Below are 24,135 nucleotides of genomic sequence, written 5' to 3'. Positions count from 1 at the left end.
GTCTCTGTGTATGTGCGCGTGTGCGTGTGTGTCCCCATTGGTTCAGTCGTTCACCCATCGATAAACTCCCCTCAGGTTTCCTACTTGCCAGGCATGTGGCAGCTGGGGCCCTGCGGTTCTAATGGTGCCAAGGTAGTCGTGGCCCCTGCAGTCGTGAGGTGTAGGTACAAGCTGGAGGGAAGTGTTAAGTAGCAATTTCAAGCAGTAGAAAGTACCAGTAGGTGGACCAATAAATAACATAATGGCTAGTTTTAATTAGCGCCATTAACTAAACAGAGATGGGCTGAAGTGGAAAAAAACAGCCTCCTCTGTGGCTTTGGAACCCTGGCCTTTCTTGACTGTGTAGCTTTAATAAATATATTTAAGACGATGAGGTCTTGAGCCTTCTCTGACAGTGTTGGAGTGTTTTCCGTTTGCGCCACCACCAGGGGAATGAGAACCAGGCAACGGGCATGTTCCCCAGGAGCCGCATGCTGCTGCCGGCCCTCCTCGCCGGGCTGTTTGCGCCGAAAGCCTGAAAACCACATTCCCCCCACTCCCTGCCGGCCGGATGCCGTCGGGTCTGCCACGGTGGCCCTTGCGTGGGGGTGACAGAAGCCATTCTGCCCCTGGTGGCCTCCCTGGGGGCGGCGGCGGTGCCGGGTGACGTGGCTCCCCTCGCGTTGGTGATCGAATCTGTGGCAGCCCGGGGCTGTGGTGGGGTCTGTGCCGCCAGCTCCCTCCCGTTGTCCAGCGGGGGCTGGCACCTGATACGGAGCCAGCGGAGACCGGTAAATGTTCCTTAACGTGAATGAGTGACCAGCTGCTAGTGTTTCCTGGATGTTACTGGGGAGAGACCCCCCCCCCCCCAACAGGCGTTTGTGGTGAAAGCTTGTCTTTGGCATTCCAGTTGGAGTCTGTTGATTTGGAGACAGTTTCTCCTGCCCCTCCCCCCCCCGCAGGCACCCCTGCTCTGGAGGACAGGCTTGGGAGGACTAGAGGAAGCAGGGGGGCTCAGGGTGCATGGGGGGAGACCGGGGAGGGCCCGGGGCTCCCGTGGGCGGGGCCTGTCTTCCCCACGGAAACGCCTCCTTTGACCTCTTTGGAGGTGGAAGACTGGGGTCCAGTTCCAGGCTGTGTCTTCCTGGCTCTTGGTGGTGGGCGGGCTTCGTCTGCAGGCAGTCGCAGTGGAAGCTGTGCTCCCTTGGGCCACTGGAGTCTCTGGCTATTCTTTTCGGTCTCGTTGGAGTTGGCCATGAGCTCTCTCCGCGAAAGAATGTTTTTAGGGAACTGTCACCCATTTTGTTTAGAGGAATTTCTAGAGGTTATTTGGGAGGCCTGGAAGCATGAGACTCCTTCTCAGGACCAGCTGCATGATTTGTGGGGCCCCTTGTTCCGAAATTATGAAGGCTTTGACCTGGTGACAGCAGAGCATTAGCCAACCCCCTCCCCCACCCCATCACCTCAGCCTGGGCCTGTGTGATTGTGGCTCCAACCCCTCCCCCAGTCCCCTCTAGAGCCAGTCCTGCCTCTTTAGTTTTTCCTCTCCAGTCTTAAATTGTTGAGGCTTCTCTTTATGAAAATAATGCCCTGCATTGTTTAAGAGAGCTTAAACAAGCATTTTCCAGTGATTCGCATAATTGCATGATGCTGCAGGCATTATATCCCCAATTGACAAGGGAGAAGATTAAGACTGAGTCAGTAAGAATGACCTACCCCGGGCCGGACAGCCAGCGAGTGCGGGACCCAGTCTCCGGCCAAGGTTTACGAGTCAAAGCCCAGGAATTATCCTTATCATGTGGGTCCTCATTGCAGTGACAGGCGCCCGCTCATCTGGGCTGAGAATGAATTCCGTGGATGATGCAAGGGTTTTTCTGAAATATAACAGAAGCCTCGGCCAAAATGCATGTTATTTGTTGAATACCCACGGGTAGGAATATGTAATTTATATTCTGTGGCTTCCAGTATCTTTTTGGCAATACACTCATCAGCGAAGACCTGCCTAGAGGTTTGAAGAATCACATATCTTTAACCTAAAACTCCCATCTCTATAAATGAATCTTTGCGTATAATTGGGGGAGCCATCATCACAGCAGGGGACGTAGAGTGTTCGGGAACAAAAAACCCCTGGGGGCAGTTTCTGGGACCGGCTGCGCTCCAGCTTGGAAGACCTTACCCATCTTTCTGTCTGCTTGTTGCCAGCGTCGCTGCTGCCCCAGTTCAGCTCTGGGCCGAGCCGATTATGGCACATGCCCCGGGCTTGGGCACAGCGGGCAGGGCCGGGGGGTTTGTGTGATGGGTGCTCGGACACGGTGGCAGGGCCGGGCTCAGTGCCGAGGTCGGCCGCCGCCCCAGAGGCAGTGTGGTGGCCCGGGCAGGCCGTGGCTGTCACGTGGCCTCGGGCCACAGCCTGGCCTCGCGGCTTCCCACGGTGCAGCCTCAGACGAGACCGCGCTTCCCCGGGCTGCTGCCACGCGGAAGACCGGAGCGGCTCACACAGAGGGCTCTCGTGAGGGTCGAGCGAGGGGATGTTCCGAAGGACCCTGGCAGCTGTGGCGAGCGCTGCGCTAGGTGCTGGGGATGCAGCGGGGGCTCAGGAGCGCGTCCTGCCGCGTGCGTCATCCAGCGTAGTGGACAGAGTGTGGTGCGGCTCAGGGCGGGCAGGGCCTGGATCCGTGGCTGTCCCTTCCGCGGTTTCTGGGGGGGAATCTCGAGGAAGGGCCTCCACCGTGTGGTCTGACACACTGAGGCTGGGAGAGATGATCTCCTTCTTTCAGAAAAAAATAGTCACGTGACTGGTGATGTCACCAGTGATTTATCTTAGATTTACCTTTATAGAGTGGGGCCACGCAAGTTTAAATGATTCCTTTCAGAACCCCAGGAAAATGACTTTTAAAAGTGTTTTTTAAAGATGTTTGTTTACTTATTTTTGAGGGACAGAGAGAGACAGAGCGTGAGCAGGGGAGGGGCAGAGAGAGAAGGAGACACAGAATTCGAAACAGGCTCCAGGCTCCGAGCTGCCAGCACAGAGCCTGACGCGGGGCTCGAACCCACGAACTGTGAGATCATGACCTGAGCCGAAGTCGGACGCTCAACCGACTGAGCCACCCAGGTGCCCCAGAAAATGAGGTTTTAAATGATGATTTTTTGACAATGACCGAGAAAACGGCCCCTCAGTGGCCAGGCAGAGCAGCCTGTTAAAACAGTTGACGTTTTCACTGGCTATGGGAAGGCGCCCGGCGTGGGTTCAGAGCTGCTGCTGCAGGGCCCTGTGGAGGCATGGCACACCCCGGAGGATGGCTTCTGTGAGCCTGTCCTGGCGGGTTCTGCCTGACGGCCAGGGGCCGGGGAAGGAGGGGGCGGGACGCAGGTCGGAGGAGGCCTGGGTTTCTGGGGCCAGCGTGGTGGGGCAACACAGCGAGGAGAGCACGGGCCTGGAGCCCGGCAGCCGCGAGTCCCGCTCTCAGCCGCCTCCTTTGCGAAGTGGCCAGGAGGGCGGCCCTTCAGCCTGGCGGGGCCTGCTCCTTGTGTGTGAATGAGGACGTCCTTGCTCTGCTGACCACTTCCCTGCATTGACAGCAGGCTCAGATGAACACATGGTTGTGCAAGCACTTTGAGTTTTTATTTGTTTTTGAAGTTTATTTGTTCTGAGAGAGAGAGAGAGAGAGAGAGAGTGCATGAGCAGGGGAGGGGCACAGAGAGGGAGAGAGAGAATCCCAGCCAGGCTCTGTCCTCTCAGTGTGGAGCCCAGTAAGGAGCTCGAACCCATGAAACCGTGAGATCGTGACCTGAGCCAAAACCAAGAGTCGGACGCTTAGCCGACTGAGCCACCCAGGCGCCCCACGGTTGTGCCAGCACTTTTAAAACGAACTCACCTGGCAGGCTGTTTCTTTATTTCATCAGTTTGAGGATGTCAGCTGTGGGCCGTGTGTCACAGGTTTGGCGTGGCCGGTCTAGTCTGCGTGCAGGCTGGCGGGTGCAGTGTTTGCACTGGTATCTTTATGAAAGCTCGGTGAAAGCTGAAGAATTCTAACTAGTAAATCTCAGTACCTACTGTGAAAAGCCCTTTTAACACCAGTGTCTGTTCTAGATACTCTTTGAGTTCCCAGTGCTGGGTTCGAGGCCCTGCTGCACCACTTCCTAGCTGTGTGATTCCTGGGCGCATTTACGAACTCGTCTGGACCTCGAGTGTCTGCCCTGTCACAATGGGGATTATGAGGCCTGTCTCACGAGGTGATGATGAAGAGTAACGAGATAAACTCCTCACCAGTGCCTCACACCCACACGACACGACTCGTGCCCAACATATGTTAATTGATTTCGAAGTTCCTTCTGGTTTGCGAACGGGTTATCTTAAAGGAAGCAGAGAGCCAGGGGAGTGGAGGTGGGGACTGCTTTAGTTTTCTGTCGCTTTGTAACAAATCACTACCACCTTAGTGGCTTAAAACAACTGAGATTTATATTCTCGCTGTTTCTGTGGGTCAGGAGTTTAGCGTGCGTTAGCTGGGTCCACTGCTCAGGGTCTCCCAGGCTGAAATCCAGGTGTCATCTGGGGCTTTGTCCTCATCTGGAGGCTTGACTAGGGAAGGATCTGGGTCAGGGTCCTTCAAGTTGTTCTCATTCCCTTCCTTGTGGTTGCACGACTGGGGTCCCAGCTCTCTTGCTGGCTGTTAACCAGGACCGTTGCCATTTCTTCGAGGCCCTCTGGATTCTTGCCACTGTGGCCTTCTCCATACACCCACTCATGCTTTGAATCTTTTCTCCCAGGAGGGGTGTGGTCCCTTTTAATGGCCTACCTAATTAGATCAGCCCCTCCCGAGGACAATTTCCCATTGATGAGTTCGAAGCCAAGTGATTTGGGACCTTTATGCAAAATCCCTTCACTTTTGTTATAGAGCATAACCTAATCACCGTATTCATACTTGGGGTGGGGGGAAGATTACACAGGGCGTATCCACCAGGGTTGGGGATCTCGGGGGTCATCTCAGAATTCTGCCTTCGACAGCTGTTGGACTACAGCTGACCTGGGCGTGGCCTGGAGGAGAGGCCACCATCTTCTCTCACATTCTTAGAGAGGGGACGGGGAGGGGGGGGGTCATGGTGTATGCTCCCTGGAGTTGACTATCACTGTCTTCCTAAGTACCAGCCTCTGGGTCAGTGGAGGTCTGTGTGACTTACAGGTCTGTGCCGGGAGTGGTGCTGTCTGGATTGATTTCAGGTTTGTAAAGCTGCATTTGACACCCTGGCATGAATTCAGCCTGCTCAAGATGGTGACCAAAGGCGGATATGAAGCATCCGAGTGGCAGTGGTGACTTACTTTGTTTTCGAGAAAAAGCTGCAGTGACGCTGGCTTTGAATTTTCATCGAGAGATGATCTTAATGCCCGCTGTCTCACTGGAAAGATGAATTGCCAGAGATAATCTGAAACCATGTAAAATATGCAGGATACCAGCTGACGCATGGCTGTGTGTGTGTGTGTTTCTAGATTTCCAGTGGGTTCAAGGAGACGTATGTGAAGTTCAGCTGATGGTCTACAACCCGATGCCATTTGAACTCCGAGTTGAAAACATGGTACGTATCACTAACCACTGACCTTTTGGGCTCAACACCAGCTTACCATGAAACTAAGTTTTTAAATTAATGTTTGAGACACACGCCCTATGATATGCGTCTATTTTTATCTTTGTTTTGCCAGAGATTATAAGGTTTTTGTGAAGGAAGACCGACCACGTCTTGTCATTTCTGTGTCCTTAGTGCTTGGTGCTCTGTGGTTGAATCCGTGAACAGATAACCTCTGACTTGAACACATACCAAGCGTAGTCGATTGGATGTGAGATTTGAAATAATCATGTTGAAATTTCCATGAGATTGGCACAGGTTATGAAGTGTATATTGTGTCCACTGCTCAGTATCAGCCTTACTTTATTGCTAGACGATCAAGGCCTGAGGGAAGAGCAGGCTATGTGAGTAAGAGTGGAAGTTACTGCACCGCCAGTGTGAGGTTTCTCTCCGCTTTGAATTCTGCTTTTCTGTTCCCGTGTTTTGTGGAGGGCATTGAAGGTTCACTCCGTAGCGGTCTCTCCTGGGGCCACTCACCCAATTCCACAGTCCGTGGGAAGGAGATGTGTATTGTCTCTCCAGATTCATCCTGTTTCCGGAGCAGAGCCTCCCACCCGTCACGCGGGTTCCGTTTCTCAAGTCTTCTCTGCTCGTTATTATGTAGCACTGCTCGGTGCCTCGGGTCACCACCGGCTGCCGTGCGTTGTCACGTAGGCTTTGTGCTGTATGTTGTTACCTAATGCTGCATGTTAGCGTATAGTACTGCTTGGTAATTTTTCAGAGACTTGCGAAGGATGGTTTTGAGATCGTTCATGTTTTCCTTCAGAGTTGAATGACTTACGCTCAGGGTAAGAGGTGGGCTTTTCATGCAGATGTCTTGCTGAGTGCTCATGCCACGTACCAGGCCGTGGGCAGGGCCCTTGGGAGACCTGGTCCCTGCCGTGGTCAGTGCTGTGGGTGCACGAGATGCTGCAGGGTCCCCGTGGAGAGTCCAGGAAGGCTTTCCGGAGAGACAAAGGCTTAGCTGAGAATAGAAGGAAGAGTGGGAGTGCACCCGGCCCACTGGTGGTTATCGAAGGTACTGTGCCGGCTCTCTGCGTGAGGCATAGGTCTCCAGAATTCATTTGAGCTCTGAGACACTCAGCCCACCGTCAAGCCTACGGCCCTGAGGTCACTCAGAGAGGAGGCCGGCAGGAGTGAGTACTGTCGTCCTCCTCTTGTGCAAGAAGCTGCCGCTTTAGGGTTTGCTCTCGCATCAGGCCTTTTAATGGCGACTTTCTGTCTCTTGGCCTGAATCGGGAAATAATTGTTTAGAGAATTTTCCCCAAAGTGCTTCAAATATCGGATACTTGCTGTCCTTTCTGACACCCTGATTTTTTTTGGCTTAAAAAGTAGCTTTTATTTTTATCTGGTTTAAAAGTAATATGTGCTTTTTAATAAAAAGTTAGGAAGCACAAAGAATAAAATAAAAATTGCCACTAGAAGGTAGCCCAGAGATCGTGGCCAGAATGGAAAAATAACGAAATATTTCAAGCGTATGAAATGGTACAGAGAGTGTTAGGCCTTCCTAGAATGTCCACCGTCCACGTTTCGCCACGTTTGCTTATCGCTATTTTGAGAAGAAATAAAATGCCAACACGTTTCGCCTGGAGCCAGTAGCCATCCTCTGGTTTCTGTGCCTGCTCTCTGGCCCACTGCCTCTGTTCTGCGTGGAGATCATTGCGTGCTTTTGCTCCAGATCTGGGCCTAGGTGCGCTCCGTGTTGCTGGAGTGTCTGCTTCTGGGGGCTCTCTAGAGACAGAGTGAGGAAAAGCATGCGCGCGTGCACGCAGACATGTGCTTACAGATACACCTGCATGCACACATCTGCATACACGCACACACCTCTGCCCATATGCACATGTGTGCACGATACACATACAGACTGCATCAGCCCTGACTTCAGGGTGGTGCCGCCGGCTCTCGCCAGTCTCCTCGGGGCCCTGTCCTGCCTTCCTCCTTCCCACGCCTTGTCCTTTCCGTCAGCGTGAGAACTGGGGCCCCGGCACCGTTGTGCTGGCTCAGTGGCTCAGTCCTGTAGCGTGTCTGGGTCTGGTAGGTTCAGGGCCACGTAGACCGCGGCACCGTGGAAGACAAGCCCCAGAAAGGTCCTGGGCCTCTCCTTCGTGCGTGTCCTCGCCTGGGGAGCACTCTTTACCTGTCGTTCATCGGCTCGACTGCCATGCAGTCGATGTTTCTGTTCTCTTAGTTAATGGTGTTTTTGTATTTTATTTTCTAATATTTTTTGTTTGTTGCTGGATTATAGAAATACCTTTGCTTTTTTTCATGCTGACTTTGTGCCTTTGCTAAATGCACTTGTTAGTTCAAGGTTCCTTGTGGTTTCCACAGGGCTTTTTATGTTTATAGTTTTGGTTTTTGCGAGTAAACTGTTTGCGTGCCTTTAGTTTCTTTTTCTTGCCTCTTGCACTGGGTAGGACCTCTGTTACAGCGCCGAGGAGAAGTGCTGAGCACTGACATCCCTGTGCTGTTGACGGTTGTGGGCGGCTCCCCGAAGCCGAGGAATCTGTCTTGTTCCCTGTGGAGCACAGCCTGGCACATGGTGACATGACTTGATCATTCAGTGAGGGATGTTCATGGATGATCGTATTTCCATCCTTTGTTTTTTTCTCTGTGTTCACATATTTTATTTTTTTCCATTACGTTTACATTCCAACTTGGTAAAACAACGGAGAGCAGGGCTAACATCGAGATGGAATTGTTCAGGCACCCACAGTGCTGCCCGTTTCCAGGTTGTTTGTGTCACGTGCACGTCGAGACCAAGCCTGCGGCTCTCTGTGGACCTTCACGCAGGCCAGGCATTGCCGTCCTCCTCCTGGTGGCCTGGGCCTGTGGGCGGGCGGGCGCCCTGCGTCTGGGGGGACCCGTGAGGCAGCGGTGCTTTGTGCTGTGTCCCACGTTGCTATTGCTTGTTTTAGGGGCTCCTCACCAGCGGCGTGGACTTCGAGTCTCTCCCCGCGGCGCTCTCCCTTCCGGCGGAGTCTGGTCTTTACCCAGTGACTCTCGTTGGGGTCCCACAGACGACTGGAATGATTACTGTGAACGGTAAGGAGACTTGCTTTCTGAGTTCAGCTCGAGCAGGGCTGCCGAACCCCCTGTCCTGCCCCACGGAGGCCCGTCACTGGTCCCTGGTGTCAGTCCCAGTCCAGGGGCGATGGCCAGATCACGATGCCTGGGGCTGCGACATGGAGAGGAACGGTTTTGAGTGCCCGGGATGCAGTCGGCCCTCAGCGCTGTTACAGCGGGAGGGGTCCGACTCCGTGTCTGGCCTCCTCGCCTTCCTGTCACCGTTCTGTGCAGCCCATCTCCTCCGGTGGGTCTGCAGATGTGCCTGTGGGCTCCCCTCCGCCATCGGGCCCTCCTGCCACACCTCATCAAGGGTCCGTGTAGACACGCAGAGTCCACTGTCCCCCTCTCTGTTGGTGTTGTGACCTGCCGTGTGCGGGGGTTGTCCCTGGCTGACCCAGTTTGGTCTGCCATTGCTGCTGGGCCCACCCGTCCTCGTGGGCATCCTCCTCCAGCTTCTGTCAGACACCCCTTCTGCTCCCCTTCACACTCAGTGCCCTGCAGATGCTGCTTCTACACGACCCTCCGTGGTATTCCTCAGGGCCAGGCTCTGTCCTTCCCTCCTCCCTTCCCCCATCTGCCCTCTTCCCCCCCGCCCCCATCGGGCTACCTCTAGGCAGTCTCTGTCCTCTCAGTGACTTCTCTGGCTTCAGGGCTCATCCATATGCTGCTGATTCCCAGGCCGTGGCTCCGTCCAGACCCCTTTCCCGAACCTGCATAGCCAACCACTGACCGGCTGGCACCTTGGTTGCCCCATCTCGGTGAGGGCGTCACCATCCTGCTGGGTGCCCGAAGCGGGTCCTCGGATGCTGCCTTGTCCCCTGCCGCCTCTCACCAGCCCCACCCCTGCCCCTGCCCTACTGACGGGAACCTCAGTGCTCCTGTCTGCCTCTGCAGGCCCTCAGAGACAGAAGGAGACCTTCTTACAGGGTTTGTCACAAAAGCAACGGACGGGCTCATCTTTCTCTGTCAAGTCTTGGTGGCTGGTGAGCCCGCTTCCCACACTGCTGTCAAGTGGCCTTTCCGCAGTGCCCATCTGCCCGTGTCATCTCTTAACCACGAGTCTTAGCACCTTCCCCATACCCGCCCCATCCGGGCTGGACTCCGTAACGTGGCTTCGGAGCTCCCCCGTGTGATCCGGGCCCGTGGCGCCTCGTGCCCCTCCCCTCCCCCTGAGTTACGCGTCCCTCCCATAGGCTTTCTGAGCCTCTGCCTGTGCTTTTCCTTCTGCTGCTGCTTCCGGACTTGCCTGGCCCTGTGCCTCTCTCAGTTCTTGGCTCACATTTCCTCTCCCCTTGGGGATTGTGCTCAGCTTCTCCGTGTTGGGTCAGGTGCGCCGCCAGGCGCTCCTACCGCACCCGCGTGTGTCCCTCCAGGCCAGTGGTTGCAACTGCTCACTGGGCTCGTCCGTCTTGCTGGTCCCTGGCGTGCGGTGGGTCTTCAGTAGATACTTAGTGACTGAAATGGGGACAGTTCTGGGGAAGGGCGATGTCTGTGGGGGGTGAGGTGGGTTAGGATATGTGGCAGCAAGTGCCGGGAGGGGCCAAGCACGTGAGTGGCCGAACGTGGGAGAGAAGGCCCAGAAGGGGAGCGTGGGCCGAGAAGGGCTTTCTTTCTCCTACTGAGGGACCCTGAGCTTTGAAGGCCAAAGGGGAATTATGCGAGTGGATGGGGTGGGGAGTAGGGGGCTTCCAGGCAGAAAGAACAAGTGGTCCAGAGACCTGCGTGTGTTGGGGAACCAGGGACGGCTTCGAGGACCTGGCCCAAAGCAAAGGGGTGACGAGGTCGTGAAGGGAGGGAGACAGAGCACAGACCTGGAAGGGCCTTGTAAATCATGCCACGGGATGCTGGTTTTCTCCCGCGGGCCGCATTCGATTCGAGGAGAGATACAGCCAGGCGGGCAGTCCAGAGGGACCCCAGGCTGCTGCGTGCAATGTGGGCTGGAGATGGGCAGGAGGCAGGGAGACCGACTGTGAAGTTGTTGGCATAATCCAGGGATGCAACGACAAAGGTAGGGCCACAGCCGTGACCGGGGAGTGGAGCGAGGGAGACGGATGGCAGAGGAAATAATTAGGACTGACGGGCTAACCAATAACCGATAACCGGTGGATGAGGACTCAGAGCCCTGGTAGCACAGCTCTTATTGGTACAGACTGGTTGGTGTTCATTTTTGGCGCACCTGCTGTGCAAAGTGGGAAGGGCTGACTGTGTATTCTCAGAAATATGATTAGACACGGCAGGATTGGTCATCAGGTTTTGAATTTCTTTGTAGTCATTTTCAGCAACAGGTAAGAAAGGGAAAATGACTGATTTTAATTAAGAAGTGGAAAACAAAGTTTGCTTAGGCAAAACCACATTGTATTGGGTTTTATTTATTTATTTATTTTTAAAATGTTTTAATGTTTATTTTTTGAGAGAGAGAGAGAGAGAGAGAGACAGAGACAGAGTGTGAGTAGGGGAGGGGCAGAGAGAGAGAGGGAGACACAGAATCCGAAGCAGGCTCCAGGCTCTGAGCTGTCAGCACAGAGCCCGACGCGGGGCTCGAACTCACGAGCTGTGAGATCATGACCTGAGCCGAAGTCAGCCACTTAACTGACGGAGCCACCCAGGCGCCCCTATATCAGGTTTTATGGAAAGAAGAATATGCAGGGGCGTTACACCAGATGTGGGTTTCTGGGGAGGAAAATGTTCGCAGGCTAAATGGAAGAAGGCTTTTAAGTGACCTATTTCCAAAGGAAGGAAGTGTGGGTGCCGTGATGGGTAACTTTGAGTCGCCAGAGCAGTTTAACGCTGGCAGAAGGTGAAGGACACGGCTATCGGGCCAACAGCTGTCTTCTCTGATCAGTATCCATTCCGTTAATGTGAAGGCACAGAGCATTTAGCCCGTGGGCATGGTTTAATTTTGTTATACGGTGAATATTGTTTATAATAATTCTCTCTCGAAATTTCAAAAGCCATTCTAAAGCTTTCTTAAGTAATTTCAAGTGCTTGTCTAAGCAGTGGAGGTTTTTTTGTTGTTTTTGGCACGAGAAACTCGCTAATCTTAGATTACGGTGTTTGCACACATCCAGCAGGCTTGTCATATCGCGTAGCAGTCATAGTCACCATAGTTGGCTCTTGAACTTCGATCTGTCCCCGGAAGATGTGGGATCATTTTCCAGATACTTACTCAGTCACGTTATGTCCTGCAAAGGAACGCTAGCTATCACTGTCTTAGACACGGGCAGATTTGAAAAGCAGATCGTGAGAGCGGTGAGACCTGGTCTTAAGTTGACTCAGTTGACAAAGACCCACATGTGCTTTCGCTGCGACCCAGTCGGCCCCGTGGGTAGGAATGCGGGGACTGTCACCCCTCTGCGTGCGTCACCCAGGGTTTCAGGCTGAGCTGCGGGTGGGGCCGGCGGGGTGAGGGCTGACCGGACACAGGTCTGGGGCGGGGGGCCGTGCTCCTCCCTGCTGGAGTCCGCCTTTAGGTGTGGGCCTGAGGCTGGAGGCCTGTCCAGGGGCTGTGAAGCTCTTCATTTTGCTTCCCAGGTTACCATACCACGGTCTTCGGCGTCTTCAGTGACTGTCTGCTGGACAACCTCCCGGGAGTGAAGACCAGTGGCTCCACGGTGGAGGTCATTCCCGCCCTGCCCAGGCTGCAGATCAGCACCTCATTGCCCAGGTAGGGCGCAGGCATCTGCTTTCTGACAAGAAAGGGTGCACAGAGTAGTTGGGAGGAGACATTTCTTTTCTTCTTTTTTCTTAAATTTCTTTAGTGTTTATTTATTTTTGAGAGAGAGAGAGAGAGAGAGAGAGAGAGAGAGCCAGCACATGAACGAGGGAGGGGCAGAGAGAGAGAGGGAGACACAGAATCTGAAGCAGGCCCCAGGCTCTGAGCTGTCAGCACAGAGCCTGATGCGGGGCTCGAACCCGCAAACTGTGATATCATGACCTGAGCAGAAGTCAGATGCTCAACCCACTGAGCCACCCAGGTGCCTCTGTAGTAGACATTTTTAATGGTACCAAGAATCTGAGTTAATATATGATTCTTAGGATCAAAATATGGGTTGGGGAGCGTGGATGGCTCTGTTGGTTGAGCATCCGACTTCGGCTCAGGTCATGATCTTGCAGTTTGTGAGTTTGAGCCCCATGTCGGGCTCTGTGCTGACAGCTCAGAGCCTAGAGCCTGTTTCGGATTCTCTGTCTCCCTCTCTCTTTGACCCTCCCCTTTCATGCTCTGTCTCTCTCTGTCTCAAAAAAATAAATAAACGTTAAAAAAAAATATGGGTGAAGGGTTTCTTCAAGGTAACCAGTAGGCAATATGCTTTGCTTAAAGTGAAGCACAACACGGTTGAAATGTTTCTTACCACGAACAGAACAAAATGTGAAATTAGCCTTTGTAATCTTTTTTTTTTGTGTGTGAAAGACAGTTAACTTTTACCTTATAAAAAGTAGAAAAGTAGCCTTGTAGGAAGGCATGAAGAAAAAAGGGAAATATATCTCTGAAGTCCCAGAGACAGTTGCTGTGAATGCTTTCTGGTTTTTCTTTCCATCGCTTATCTACCTTCTTTTTGCAAATGTATGTTTGAATATTGAGATGATGTCACATTATGTGAGTATCATTTATTATTTTTTGCATAGCCATATAACATACGCTAAAAAATTTCTATTTTAATTGCTTCAAAATGTACATCATAAAGATACTCAGTTTGGATAATGGAAATGTTTTAAAACAGGTTGGTTGTCGGTGACAGTTCTATTACTCAGTAAATTTGCTAAAATGATTGGATTATATACTCAAAACAAGTGAATTTCATTGTATGTAACACCTCAGTTAAAAAAAATGAATTTTGTTGGTTTTAGTGTGGAGCACATGATTTCAGATGACTATTCTTTAAATGAGTGTTGCTTCTGATTAATCTAACATCAGTATCCTTGTGACTGAGTTAACACATTCACTCCCACACGTTTTTTTGTTGCCTGCCATGTGATCTGGGCCTGGTCTATAGGACTAGCAAGTAATCAGAAATGCCCTCGACCTGGGCCTTGCCTGCTGTAGGAGCTCATGTCCGGTGGGGAGCCAGACTCACCGTAGTCAAGTTTGCTAAGTGCTCCTTAACCTGAAGACTCCCGTTCACGGTTCAGGAAGGCATCATATCACAGATGTGATGTTTAAATTGGGCCTTACAAGATTCACACAAGGTGGCCAGATGATCAAGCAAGGAAAAAATATGCCCAGAAAAGGGGACATGTCTGACTGCCATCCTCTTCCTGCCACGGCTCACCCAGGACTCAGCCCCTTTCTGGCCCCGGCTCTGTCACATGGAACCCTGTACTCAGGGACAGTCAGCACCTGTGTCGGCCAGGCCCTGTGGCCTGGCTAAGGTTCTGCTTTCTCCCACCTTCTTTTTCTATGGTCCCAGAGGGGCTGGTATCCTCTCTGTTTGAGAGGCGAAGTAAGTAGTCTCGCTGTGTTTTAGTTTTTCTGTATACGTCCTCTCCAATTTCAAGTTGACTACAAACAGCTTTTGCACTTAAGAAGGACTGCAGATTAAAATCTGGAAAGAAGTTGTTTATAGTGAGGATAGGACTCATCTCCCTTCCTTGACGGAGAAAGTTTATTTCTTGACTCATGAGTAACTTTAAAGGTGTAAAATGTGAAGTAATTCACCTTGATTCATTATGCTATTATTTTCTGCAAATGTGGTTTGGATATAGAAGCTCCTCTCTCAGAGCCTGGGGCAGGAGGCCCCCAGGAAGGGCAGGGCTGGCTCGGTATGCCCAACTTGTTTAAACCCCGTCTCCTCCCTTGGATGCCAGAGGGGTGAGACCAGCACTGTCCGGCACATCCCTTGCCATCTTTTTTTGGAGCAGCGTGGGGATATGAAGCTGTCTTGTGGCATGTAGAATGGGACTTGGGTCTGACCCTGGTCCTTTGTTCTGTGGCCGGGAGCAGAGTTAGAAAGACCTGGCTGGCGGGGAGGCTGTTGGGCACTTGCTGGGTGGGGGTGGTGTGGACCGGAGTCTTTGTCCACTTCTGGGTCAGTTCAGTATATGGTGTAGACTCATGGGCTTTCTGTGGAAATCCTTCAGGTGTAAGGAGGAAGAGAGTGGGGGGCCACGTGGGCTCTTGGGACCCCAGGAAAGAAGGTTCACCCTTTCCTCCAGTGACCACCCCCTTTCTTTTGTGGCCAGTCTTCTCCAGAGCATTGTATGTGCTTTTGAACCTGAGGTTGTGGCGCAGCCTTCGGGCTGCGTGCTGGCCTGCGCTCCCACGAGGCCTGGGCCTCACCTGGCCACAGAGAGGATGCCATGTGGCCCGAGGACGCCGCCCAGCTGCCCTGTGTCCGCTTAGGCACTTGCAGGGATTGGTTGTCGTTTGTACCTGTGATGTGGAGTCTCTTGTACATACTCGCCACTCCAGTCCCCATGGTATCCGTCGGAACAGTCCTGTTTTCTTCTTCAGTCTGTGGGTTTTCCCAAGACAATTGTGAGCATGAGATTTAAAAATTTCTTTTTAGAGAGTGATGGTTCACAGATCATTTGAATTAATTCACTGTGTCTGGTAGGCCTCACCATAATCCAGTAGTTAAGTATTTTTATGCTACACGTGCGCACGCGCGCGCGCGCGCGCGCACACACACACACACACACACACACACACACACACACACACGACGCTGAGGCCGAGTGGAAACCCCGGATGCGTCTGCGTGTGGATGGCCCTCCGCATGTGGCGCTCACCCTCCCCTCCTGATAGCTCAGATTGAGTTCCATGTTGAAAGCCGGGCTTCGCCACTTCCTGCTTCTGGAACGTGTTAAGTCTGGGGGTGTGAATATTCTGAGATGCCATTGTTTTTCTTTACTTTGATTCTTTCTTTTAAAAAATCCCTGTAATTCTTACTGTTATTTCAGATCTGCCCATTCCTTGCAACCCTCCTCTGGTGATGAAATCTCTACTAATGTGTCCGTCCAGCTTTACAATGGGGAGGCTCAGCAACTCGTCATCCAATTGGAAAATATTGGGACGGAGCCACTGGAGACACTGGAAGTCACTTCCAGACTTCTCACCACCAAAGGTGGGTTCGACCCCAGAAATGTTTGTCTTGTCTTTTTGCCAAAGAGACACTTTGAATAACCGGTGCTCAGAAACCGTAAAAGCTTCTTACTCTTAATTTGCTGCCGTCGTGAAATGGGTGTGTGAAGGGCACACAAAGGAATGAAGACTGCTCCTTCGTCCCTGGTGCTCTTCACATGTACCAGATCCTCAGGAAGGACGCTCTTGAATGGATGGAGAGAAACGTCAGCGGCTCAGGTGTGGTGCCACTGGGATTCATCCGCCCAGCCCCAGGTTTTCCGTGGGTTCAGGCGTAGAGCCCGTGCGCTCCCTCTTGAAGGCAGGCGCTCCGTTTCCTGTCCCAGGACACATGAGCTGGGCAGGGCGGGTCACAAGACCTGTGTTGAGAGTTTGGCTTCTCTGTTTACTAGCTATTTGTCCCTTACACGCCTCGCTTCCTTCCCAGGTAGGTAGGGGAGGTGGCCCCTGCCACGTGAGGTTCTGAGAGGTAAGCAAGTAGCATGTGGTGGCGTACTGAGTATATTACAAGTTATGAGTGGCATTGATCAAGGCGGAGGGTGTTGTATAGGAGGGAGGCAGGGGCAAAGAAAAGCCGGTCATTTACTAAAGTCAGAGAAATCATATGGGCCAGTGAGAGCGAAGACAACAGAGGGAAAATGTGGGGTGTGCACGTGCGGTTGATGTAGGGGTGAGGCGAGCCAGGTGCACGGCGGGAGCTTGAGTTTCCGGATGTGCCATCCACATACTACTCCCCCGCAGAGGGCTCCCTCCGCAGGCTTATGACACTGTAACGGGAAAACTCAAGTGAAGTAAGTGTTTATTAGAGGTAGGGCCTCACGCCATCTTGTAGTTCCAGTTGGAGGGAAGGTCCAGGAAGAGTTAGGGAGAATTTGTCCTGGAAACAGTTATACCACAACAGAGGGAATTTGGACTGTGTAAAAAGGGTTAATGTGAGCTTGTCCCATGGGGGGGGTGTAATGTGAGCTCGTCCCACTGGGGGGGTAATGTGGGGGCGAGTGCCAGTGCATCTCGCGTTCCCTTGTTTCTCCCACTGCTTCTGATGCACGAGGGAAATGAAGCCTGTGTCTGCCTGTCTTCTCTTGCCTGTTGTCCCCGTCTGTACCTCTCCTCACTGGGAAATGCTGCCTGTGCTCAAATTTTGCCTGTTTCCTTACTCGCTCTGTATTACCTTTGGGCAAGTCATTTAACCTCTCTTGGATTTTTCCCCTTCTGTGAAAGGACACTAATAACAGCACCTACATCACAGGGTCATAATGAGAATGAAATGAGATCAGACACCCAAAGTGCTTGGAAACGTGCCTGGCATGTTATTAGCCTCAGGCTCGTTAGCTGTTATTATTACTGCCGTCTCTGCCACTGTCACCACCATCACCGTTATCTCTACCAACACCACCGTCATCACCACCGCTGCCACCATCACTGTCTCCACCGTCTGCACCACCACCACCGCTTCCATCATCTCCGCCACCGTCACCACCATCTCCATACCGCCACCATCGCCACCATAATCTCCACCATTGACATCTCCACTAACCACCCTCTCCGCCACCGTCCCCACCACCGCCATCCCCACTGTGACCGTCATCATCACCACCATCACCGCCGCCTCCACCACCGTCATCACCACAGTTGCTGCCCCCATCAGCAACGTTGCTGCCACCCCTCTTGCCACCCTTGTTGCTGCCACCATCACTACCCCACCACCATCACCATTTGTTTTCCTTGTCGTAGAACACTCTACTGTGAACGCGTCACAGGTTACGACTGAGCCCGTTTGGGTGGTTTCCTCTGGGGGCATTTGAGAATAGTGCTGCTCTGAGTATTTCGGCACATGTGTCGGTGGACCTCTGCAGATGTTTCTGTTGAGTGTATCTCCAGGAGTAGAATGCCGGGTGTGGGGGTGTACGTGTATTCAGCATTCGAGCCAGATACTTTTCCAAGGTGGCTGCACTCGTTCACACCATCGCTGTGTGAGTCCCGGTGCTCAAGTCCCCACTGCTACTCGGTGTTTGTAGTCATTTCATCCGTGCTGGTGCTGAGGGTGGGGTGCGACCATATAACACTGGGGTTTTAGTTTGCATTTGTCTGACGACCAGTGATGTTGAATGCCTTTCCTATGGTTTTGGCTATTCAGATCCTTTTTTGTACAAGTGCTTTGTCCGTTTTTCCCATTGAGTGTTCTTCCTTCTCTCTCTCTGTCTCCGTCTCCCTCTGTCAACCCCTCTCTCCTGACTTGTAAGACTTGTGTATATTCTCAGTATGAGTTTTTTGTTGGGAATAAGTGTGACTGTCTTCTTCTGTGTGGTTGCCTGTATGTTCTCTTAGTGTTGTTTGGGTGCATATAAGTTACTTATTTTATTACAGGTTCACTAATTATTTTTTCTTCTGTGCTCATGGCTCTTTGTGTTTCATTTAAAACATTTTTGTACACTTTTAGCCTATGGGGAGCTGTGGTGATCCTCCCTTGGGCTCATCCTTTCTCTCCCCGATTTTTGGTAGCAAGTGCATATGGGTTATTACGTAGAAAGTGCCTCTCTGACACAAAATACCTTTTTCTGGTGTTGCGAATGTAACTAATTGGCGAGAGGGTGTGGTCGATGTTGGAACAAGGGAACTAATAGTGAATGGCAGATGATTACAGAGCTGATAACCATGGTGAAGCACATCCTGTAATTTACCTTGTGTCGTAGCTTAGCAACTGGAAAGCATCTCTTCCTGTTCTCAGAGAAACCCACGTGGAAATCGTTACGAACTTGCTGCCTCTTTCTGAAGCAGGAATCCTCCTGTTTGTCCCCTTTGGAAATCCTCCAACAACTTCCTGTTGTCCTGGTCCCCAGTCACAGAGGCCTGTGCATGGGGCCTCTGCCCCACGCTTCAGCTTCATCTTTGGCCGCCTCTCCCCTTAAACTCTAATCACATGGGTTGTTGGGAACTAACTTCAGTTTCCTGGACATCCGTGCGGTCTCTCGCCCTTTAGGGTAAACTGTCTTCTCTCCCTAGAGCTCAACTTGCTGACTTCTGCTCCTGCCTCCATTGCCTCCATTACCAACACATCCCATCTGGGTTTCTGCTTAGTGGTCACTCTGGGAGTGCCCTCCTAGCCTGGGCCGTTGGGTCCCTGCCTTTGTTGTCGCAGAGTGCCCCAGGATGCTAATGCAGGCACCCTTGCCCTACCCAGGCAGTTGCTGGTTCATGGCTCTGCCTCAAGTCTCCCAGAGGCAGGGATGATTGCCCTTTGATTTCCATGCCTCGTGCCTGGTAGGTGCTTAGTGCTGAGGGGTTGTGGACGGAAAGGGCTTTCTCATTTACAGAACAAGACTGATAGGAGTGTGCCTGTCTCGCTTGCTGGGTGGTGGGGGGGGGGGGGATAGATGTGCGTGGATCGCTTTGATGTTTCTTTTTTTTTTTTTTTTTTTTTCAACGTTTATTCATTTTTGGGACAGAGAGAGACAGAGCATGAACGGGGGAGGGGCAGAGAGAGAGGGAGACACAGAATCGGAAACAGGCTCCAGGCTCCGAGCCATCAGCCCAGAGCCCGACGCGGGGCTCGAACTCACGGACCGCGAGATCGTGACCTGGCTGAAGTCGGACGCTCAACCGACTGCGCCACCCAGGCGCCCCCACTTTGATGTTTCTAATGAGTTGTGTGGGTCCCCTTAGATACACAGCTTCATGTGAGTTCCGGCCTCTCCTCCTTTGCTTGGATCCTTCTCCTCCTCTGGAGACCTTCAGCTGCTTCTTAGCCGAGCACTGCCTTTCTGCAGTCCAGCTTTTGTCCCCCTGTCTGGGCTACCCTGCCCTTTGGTGTTCTTCTGCTTTTGAGCTCCTGTGGAACTTACTCTTTGTGTCAGCTATGCCCCCACCCCCCAGTGTTTTATTATGAGAAGGTGCAGACACACAGAGGAGCTGAGAGAATTTTAGAGCAGACAGGTTCTGTAATTAACATTTTCCTACATTTGATTGATCACGTATCTACTCAGCCTCCTATCCATATCCATTAACCCATCTTATTCTTTCGGGTGGTTCAGAGTAAGTCACAGATTGCGGTGCATTTTACCCATTAATACTTCAGGATGCACATCACTAATTAGAGTTCAAAGTTTACTTTTTTTTGGTAAAATGTATATGCAGTGAAATGTGTAAATTTTTTTTTTTGTTATTTTTGAGAGAGAGAGAGAGAGAGAGAGACAGAGAGTGAGAGCACAAGAGCGAGCGTTGAGCGGGGGAGGGCCAGAGAGGGAGACACAGAATCCGAAGCAGGCTCTAGGCTCTGAGCTGTCAGCCCAGAGCCTGATGCGGGGCTCGAACTCATGAACTGTGAGATCATGACCTGAGCTGAAGTCAGATGCTTACCGACTGAGCCAGCCAGTGAGGTGCCCCAGTGAAACATCTTAAATTATGATTGATGAGTTTTGACAAACACACGTGTCCAGCCCAAGCTCTTACCAAGATCTATCGTAGAATATTTTTATTGTGCAGAAGATCCCGTCGCTCCCTTTCCAGCCAATCTCGGCTCACCCCAGAGTGGGCATATTTATCGGGTGGGCTCTCAGTATTTACTGATAGTGATGCAGACAGTTGGAAACAGTCATGGGGATTGGACAGAATTCCAAGGTGAAGCCCGTGGAGGTGGGCACATCCCATGTTCCACCAATTACCCCTCACCCCAGTTCCCAAATTGAGTTCCCATGGCCACTGTGCCCACGCCTCCCTGTCCTTCTTGCCGTGTCACTTCCCCATGCAGCCCCTCCCCGACTCTCAGCTCTAGGGTAGTAGGACAGTGTCATTACCCCTACTGCATGGATGGGGATAGCAAAAGCACCAGAGGTTAAATGATCTGTCTGAGGCCACAGGACAGGTCACGAGGACTGCAGGTCCCTCCCTCTCAGCTCTGGGACCTTTACCCTTAATCACGAGACTGGGAGCCTCGGAGCCACAGTATAGAGCGTGGCAGGCCTATTTCCCAACAGCACATTTACACGTGAAGAAGGAAAGCTTTGGTCTCTTAAAATTCTCATCCCCAGTTACAGTACATTCACCTCTGGAATTAAACTCATAAAAACAAACAATCTGCTTCTAAAATATAAGAGGGAATAATTTTGGCCACTTCCTTTCCGCAGTTCCAAAAAGCTTTCTGTGTTAATAGATGATCTCATATACCAGAGAAGAGGGAAAGTGTCTTAAACTGGGGACCTGAGGCGTTGAGTGGGGCAGGCAGCAGAGTCCAGGCGACAGTCCGGGTGACATTTCAGCCCGCTGGGCTCAGCCTCTTTAAGGGCCTCGTAAACGTAAGCGTCTCCTCCATGGGAATCTTCCACATGGAGTTGATGCTTCCTTCTCTGGGCTCCATACCACTTTCTTTGTGCTGCCGCTGGCTGCCGTGTACCCCAATGGTAACCCGGACTCTTACGCTGTAGCGCCTACCACCAGCCAGGTGCGTGGTCCTCGGGCAGTGTTTCCCTCTGCGACGATCACGACACACGTAAGAGGTCTGGCTGGCCTGTTCTCTCACTGCCGCGTCCCAGTGCCCAAGAACTAAGAGCAATGCTCGTCACACGGCAGGCACTCAATAAGAGCGGGGTCAGCACCGCTGTGCCGGGCTGTCACGAGGCTGAAATGTTCACGCAGGACACGGAGAGGTCCTAGGATGGTTCTGAGCACAAAAGCGTCTGCCTCGTGCTTGCTCCAAGAATACTGATCGTTCTCAGTGTGTCCTGTGTGCAGAGGCTGTGCAGGCCCCACGTTCTCTTTCCTCCTGTTCCTGACGCCCTGAAAGCACCCAGAGTCGTGTCAGGGGCCCTGACAACTTGGACACGTCCTCTCTGCCCTCTGGACAAACCCCCTTTGCTTCAGATAAAGAAAAATTGTTTTTTTCCTCCTCCATCTTCCTTGCTTTCCTGTCTTGTTTTAATCCCTAATCTACAAACCTGTTTTTAAAATCCTTTTGCATTTAGGGTCCATGATATTAGGAGTCACACAGACCTTGTTGGGTCCCCTCAGGAGTCTGAACTGTAGTTTAGGCCCTCACGGGGTGAGTGTGTCCCACGATCGGAAGTGCCTGACGTGGAGATGAGCAGTTATAATCCAGCGCCAGCAGACAAGGGTTACCTGCCAGTGTCATGTAAATTTTAATTATAACACGTTTGCAAACAAGTCTTTATGTGTAGGTTGTTAAAGGTGAACACTTCTGCCTGTACTTAAATAACCATGGATTTTGTTATAATTAAGCCCAAGTTAAAAAGAATTGATTGTATTTGCCTCTTTTTTTTTTTTTTTCTTAATGCCTATTTTTGAGAGACAGAGATACTTTTGAATGGAAGAAAGGCAGAGAGAGGGGGAGACACAGAATCCAAAGCAGGCTCCGGGCTCTGAGTTGTCAGCACAGAGCCCGATGTGGGGCTCGAACCCACAAACCGTGAGATCATGACCTGAGCTGAGGTCAGACAGTTAACTGACTGAGCCACCCAGGCGCCCTGGTTGTATTTGCCTTTTAACAATCTTCCTAGATACGTTTGTGTGTACAAACCCAAACGTACGCATACACATATACGTAAATACACACACACACCCCTTGATGTCTTTATTCTTCTAGCGTCATTTCTTTGACAGAAAGCGAGGACGCCATGTTGCTGTAACTAAAAACTCGTAGGTGTTTTGGTGGAAGTGAGCCTCTGCTGCTTACTGTTGTCCTGAAGAGTGTGGTCTCGTCTGCAACTAGAAGCAAATGTGAATGGGCCTCAGTGTTGAGGGTCAGCAGCAGTAGCAATTTCTGTATTACTGTCAATGTGAAATAGCCAGTTTCACTGGACTGCGTGAAACTCGACTCTAGCATTAGAATAATGACTGTTATTTCTGAAGCTAAATTCCACAGGGGGAAAAATTAGGGACAGAAGCCATGCTCCTGATTTATGTTTATCTGGTTATTCCTTGCAGTGTATCGTCACATGGGAGTTTTTTTTAGGTCAAACTTGAGAATATTTTTTATTGAGTTGTAAATGACATACTGTATTATGTTAGTTTCAGGCGTCTACTAACATAGGGCTTTGATATTTTCATACATCATGAAATGATCGTCGTAGGTCTGGTTACCATCTGTCCCCATGCAGAGCTGTGGCCGCGTTATTGACTGTACTCCCTCGGCTGTACGTCACATCCCCGTGACTCATTTATTCCACAACTGGAAGTTGGTACCTCCTCACCCCCTCACCTATTTTGCCCATCGCCCCACCCCCTCCTCTGGCCACTGCCAGTGGGTTCTGTGTGTTGGTGAGCGTTTTTCTGTTTTGTTTTCTTTATTCATTTGCCCTGTTTTATAGAGTCCACATACGAGTGAAATCATAGGATATTTGTCTTTTTCTGACTTACCTCACTGGGCATAACGCCCTCTAGGCGGTGCGCGTTGTCGTGAACGACAGGATCTTGTCTTTCTTCGGGGGAGTGGGACCCCATTGTAGGGCACTGCATCTCCTCTCTTCATTCCGCTTTCCACGCACACGGGGCTGCTTCGATACCACGGCTGTTGTAGTTGATGTAGTTGATGTTGTAGTTGATGTAGTTGAACTTCCTCGGAGTCGCTGTTCAGATACAAACGCGGTGGTTGTTTGTCAGCGGAGGGCGAATTAGCTGTGCTGGGTGAGCGGGTTTGCCTGCTGTTTGAATATGTCACTCCTAAGCCGTGGGACTAAAGAGAAACCAACAGGGCGCTCAGAGCTGTTGTTCCGTATTCCCCGCGCTTCAGAACTCAATTCTGAGTACGACTTGCAACGTTCTTTCCTTACCTGCCGCCTTTGTGGGTGGGGGCACAGACCCGGGCGGCAGGTGTCCGATCTGTCCGGAGCCGCGCTGCTGTTGGCCCGTGTGTTTAGCCTCCGGTTCCTGCGAACTTTCCTTCCCCTTCCTTCTTGCTGTGGCCCCTGGGCTCTGTCACAGTAGGCTGTGTAGCACGGCCTCTCCTTGGCCTGGGGGAGGGAAAGGTGGGTCTTGGCGTCTGACGGATTGGGCTTCCGGGGTCCGATCCGTTAGTTATGAGCTGCAGGACGAGTCCTGAGCAAGCGGTGAGCGTTCCAGCCTGGGCTGTCCCCAGGTGCCTGGCTCCCTCCTGGGTGGTGATTCAGGAACACGCGGTGAATCCTCTGGTGCACTGAGCACGGTGCCTGGCAGGTGGCAGGTGCTGAGAAACTACTGGGTTCCCTTCCCTGGAAGTGGGGAATGAATCGGCACTCCTGCTTCCCATTTTCCACGTCTGTCCGCCAGGGCCTGGGAAACCAGGGCGTCAGAGTTGTTAAGTCCGACTCTAAATAAGCAAACCCAGGCCCCACTCGGGGAAGACGGACGCCTTTGTTTCAGTTGCCTGGGCTGACCTCGTGGCTTTCAGAAGCCATCTTAGCTTT

General features: G+C 51.9%; 1 protein-coding gene across 2 annotated transcripts in view; it reads left to right on the top strand.

Annotated features, from left to right (window-relative positions):
* TRAPPC9 (trafficking protein particle complex subunit 9) overlaps positions 1 to 24,135 on the top strand; it is a 575,309-nt gene that overhangs the window by 130,643 nt on the left and 420,531 nt on the right. For both annotated transcript variants that reach the window (XM_047074228.1, XM_047074227.1), the window contains 4 exons: positions 5,465 to 5,550; positions 8,514 to 8,640; positions 12,196 to 12,328; positions 15,562 to 15,725. In XM_047074228.1, coding sequence (XP_046930184.1) covers positions 5,465 to 5,550; positions 8,514 to 8,640; positions 12,196 to 12,328; positions 15,562 to 15,725 — 510 coding nt within the window. The remainder of the gene's footprint in view (positions 1 to 5,464; positions 5,551 to 8,513; positions 8,641 to 12,195; positions 12,329 to 15,561; positions 15,726 to 24,135) is intronic.

The sequence above is a fragment of the Lynx rufus genome, unplaced genomic scaffold (genome assembly GCF_022079265.1).
Source record: "Lynx rufus isolate CCGP_SWC_20201006 ecotype Redwood Valley unplaced genomic scaffold, mLynRuf1.p SCAF_12, whole genome shotgun sequence".
Classification (NCBI taxonomy): Eukaryota; Metazoa; Chordata; class Mammalia; order Carnivora; family Felidae; genus Lynx; species Lynx rufus.
Note: the sequence above shows the minus strand (reverse complement) of the source record. Positions and strands in the feature narration are given on the sequence as shown.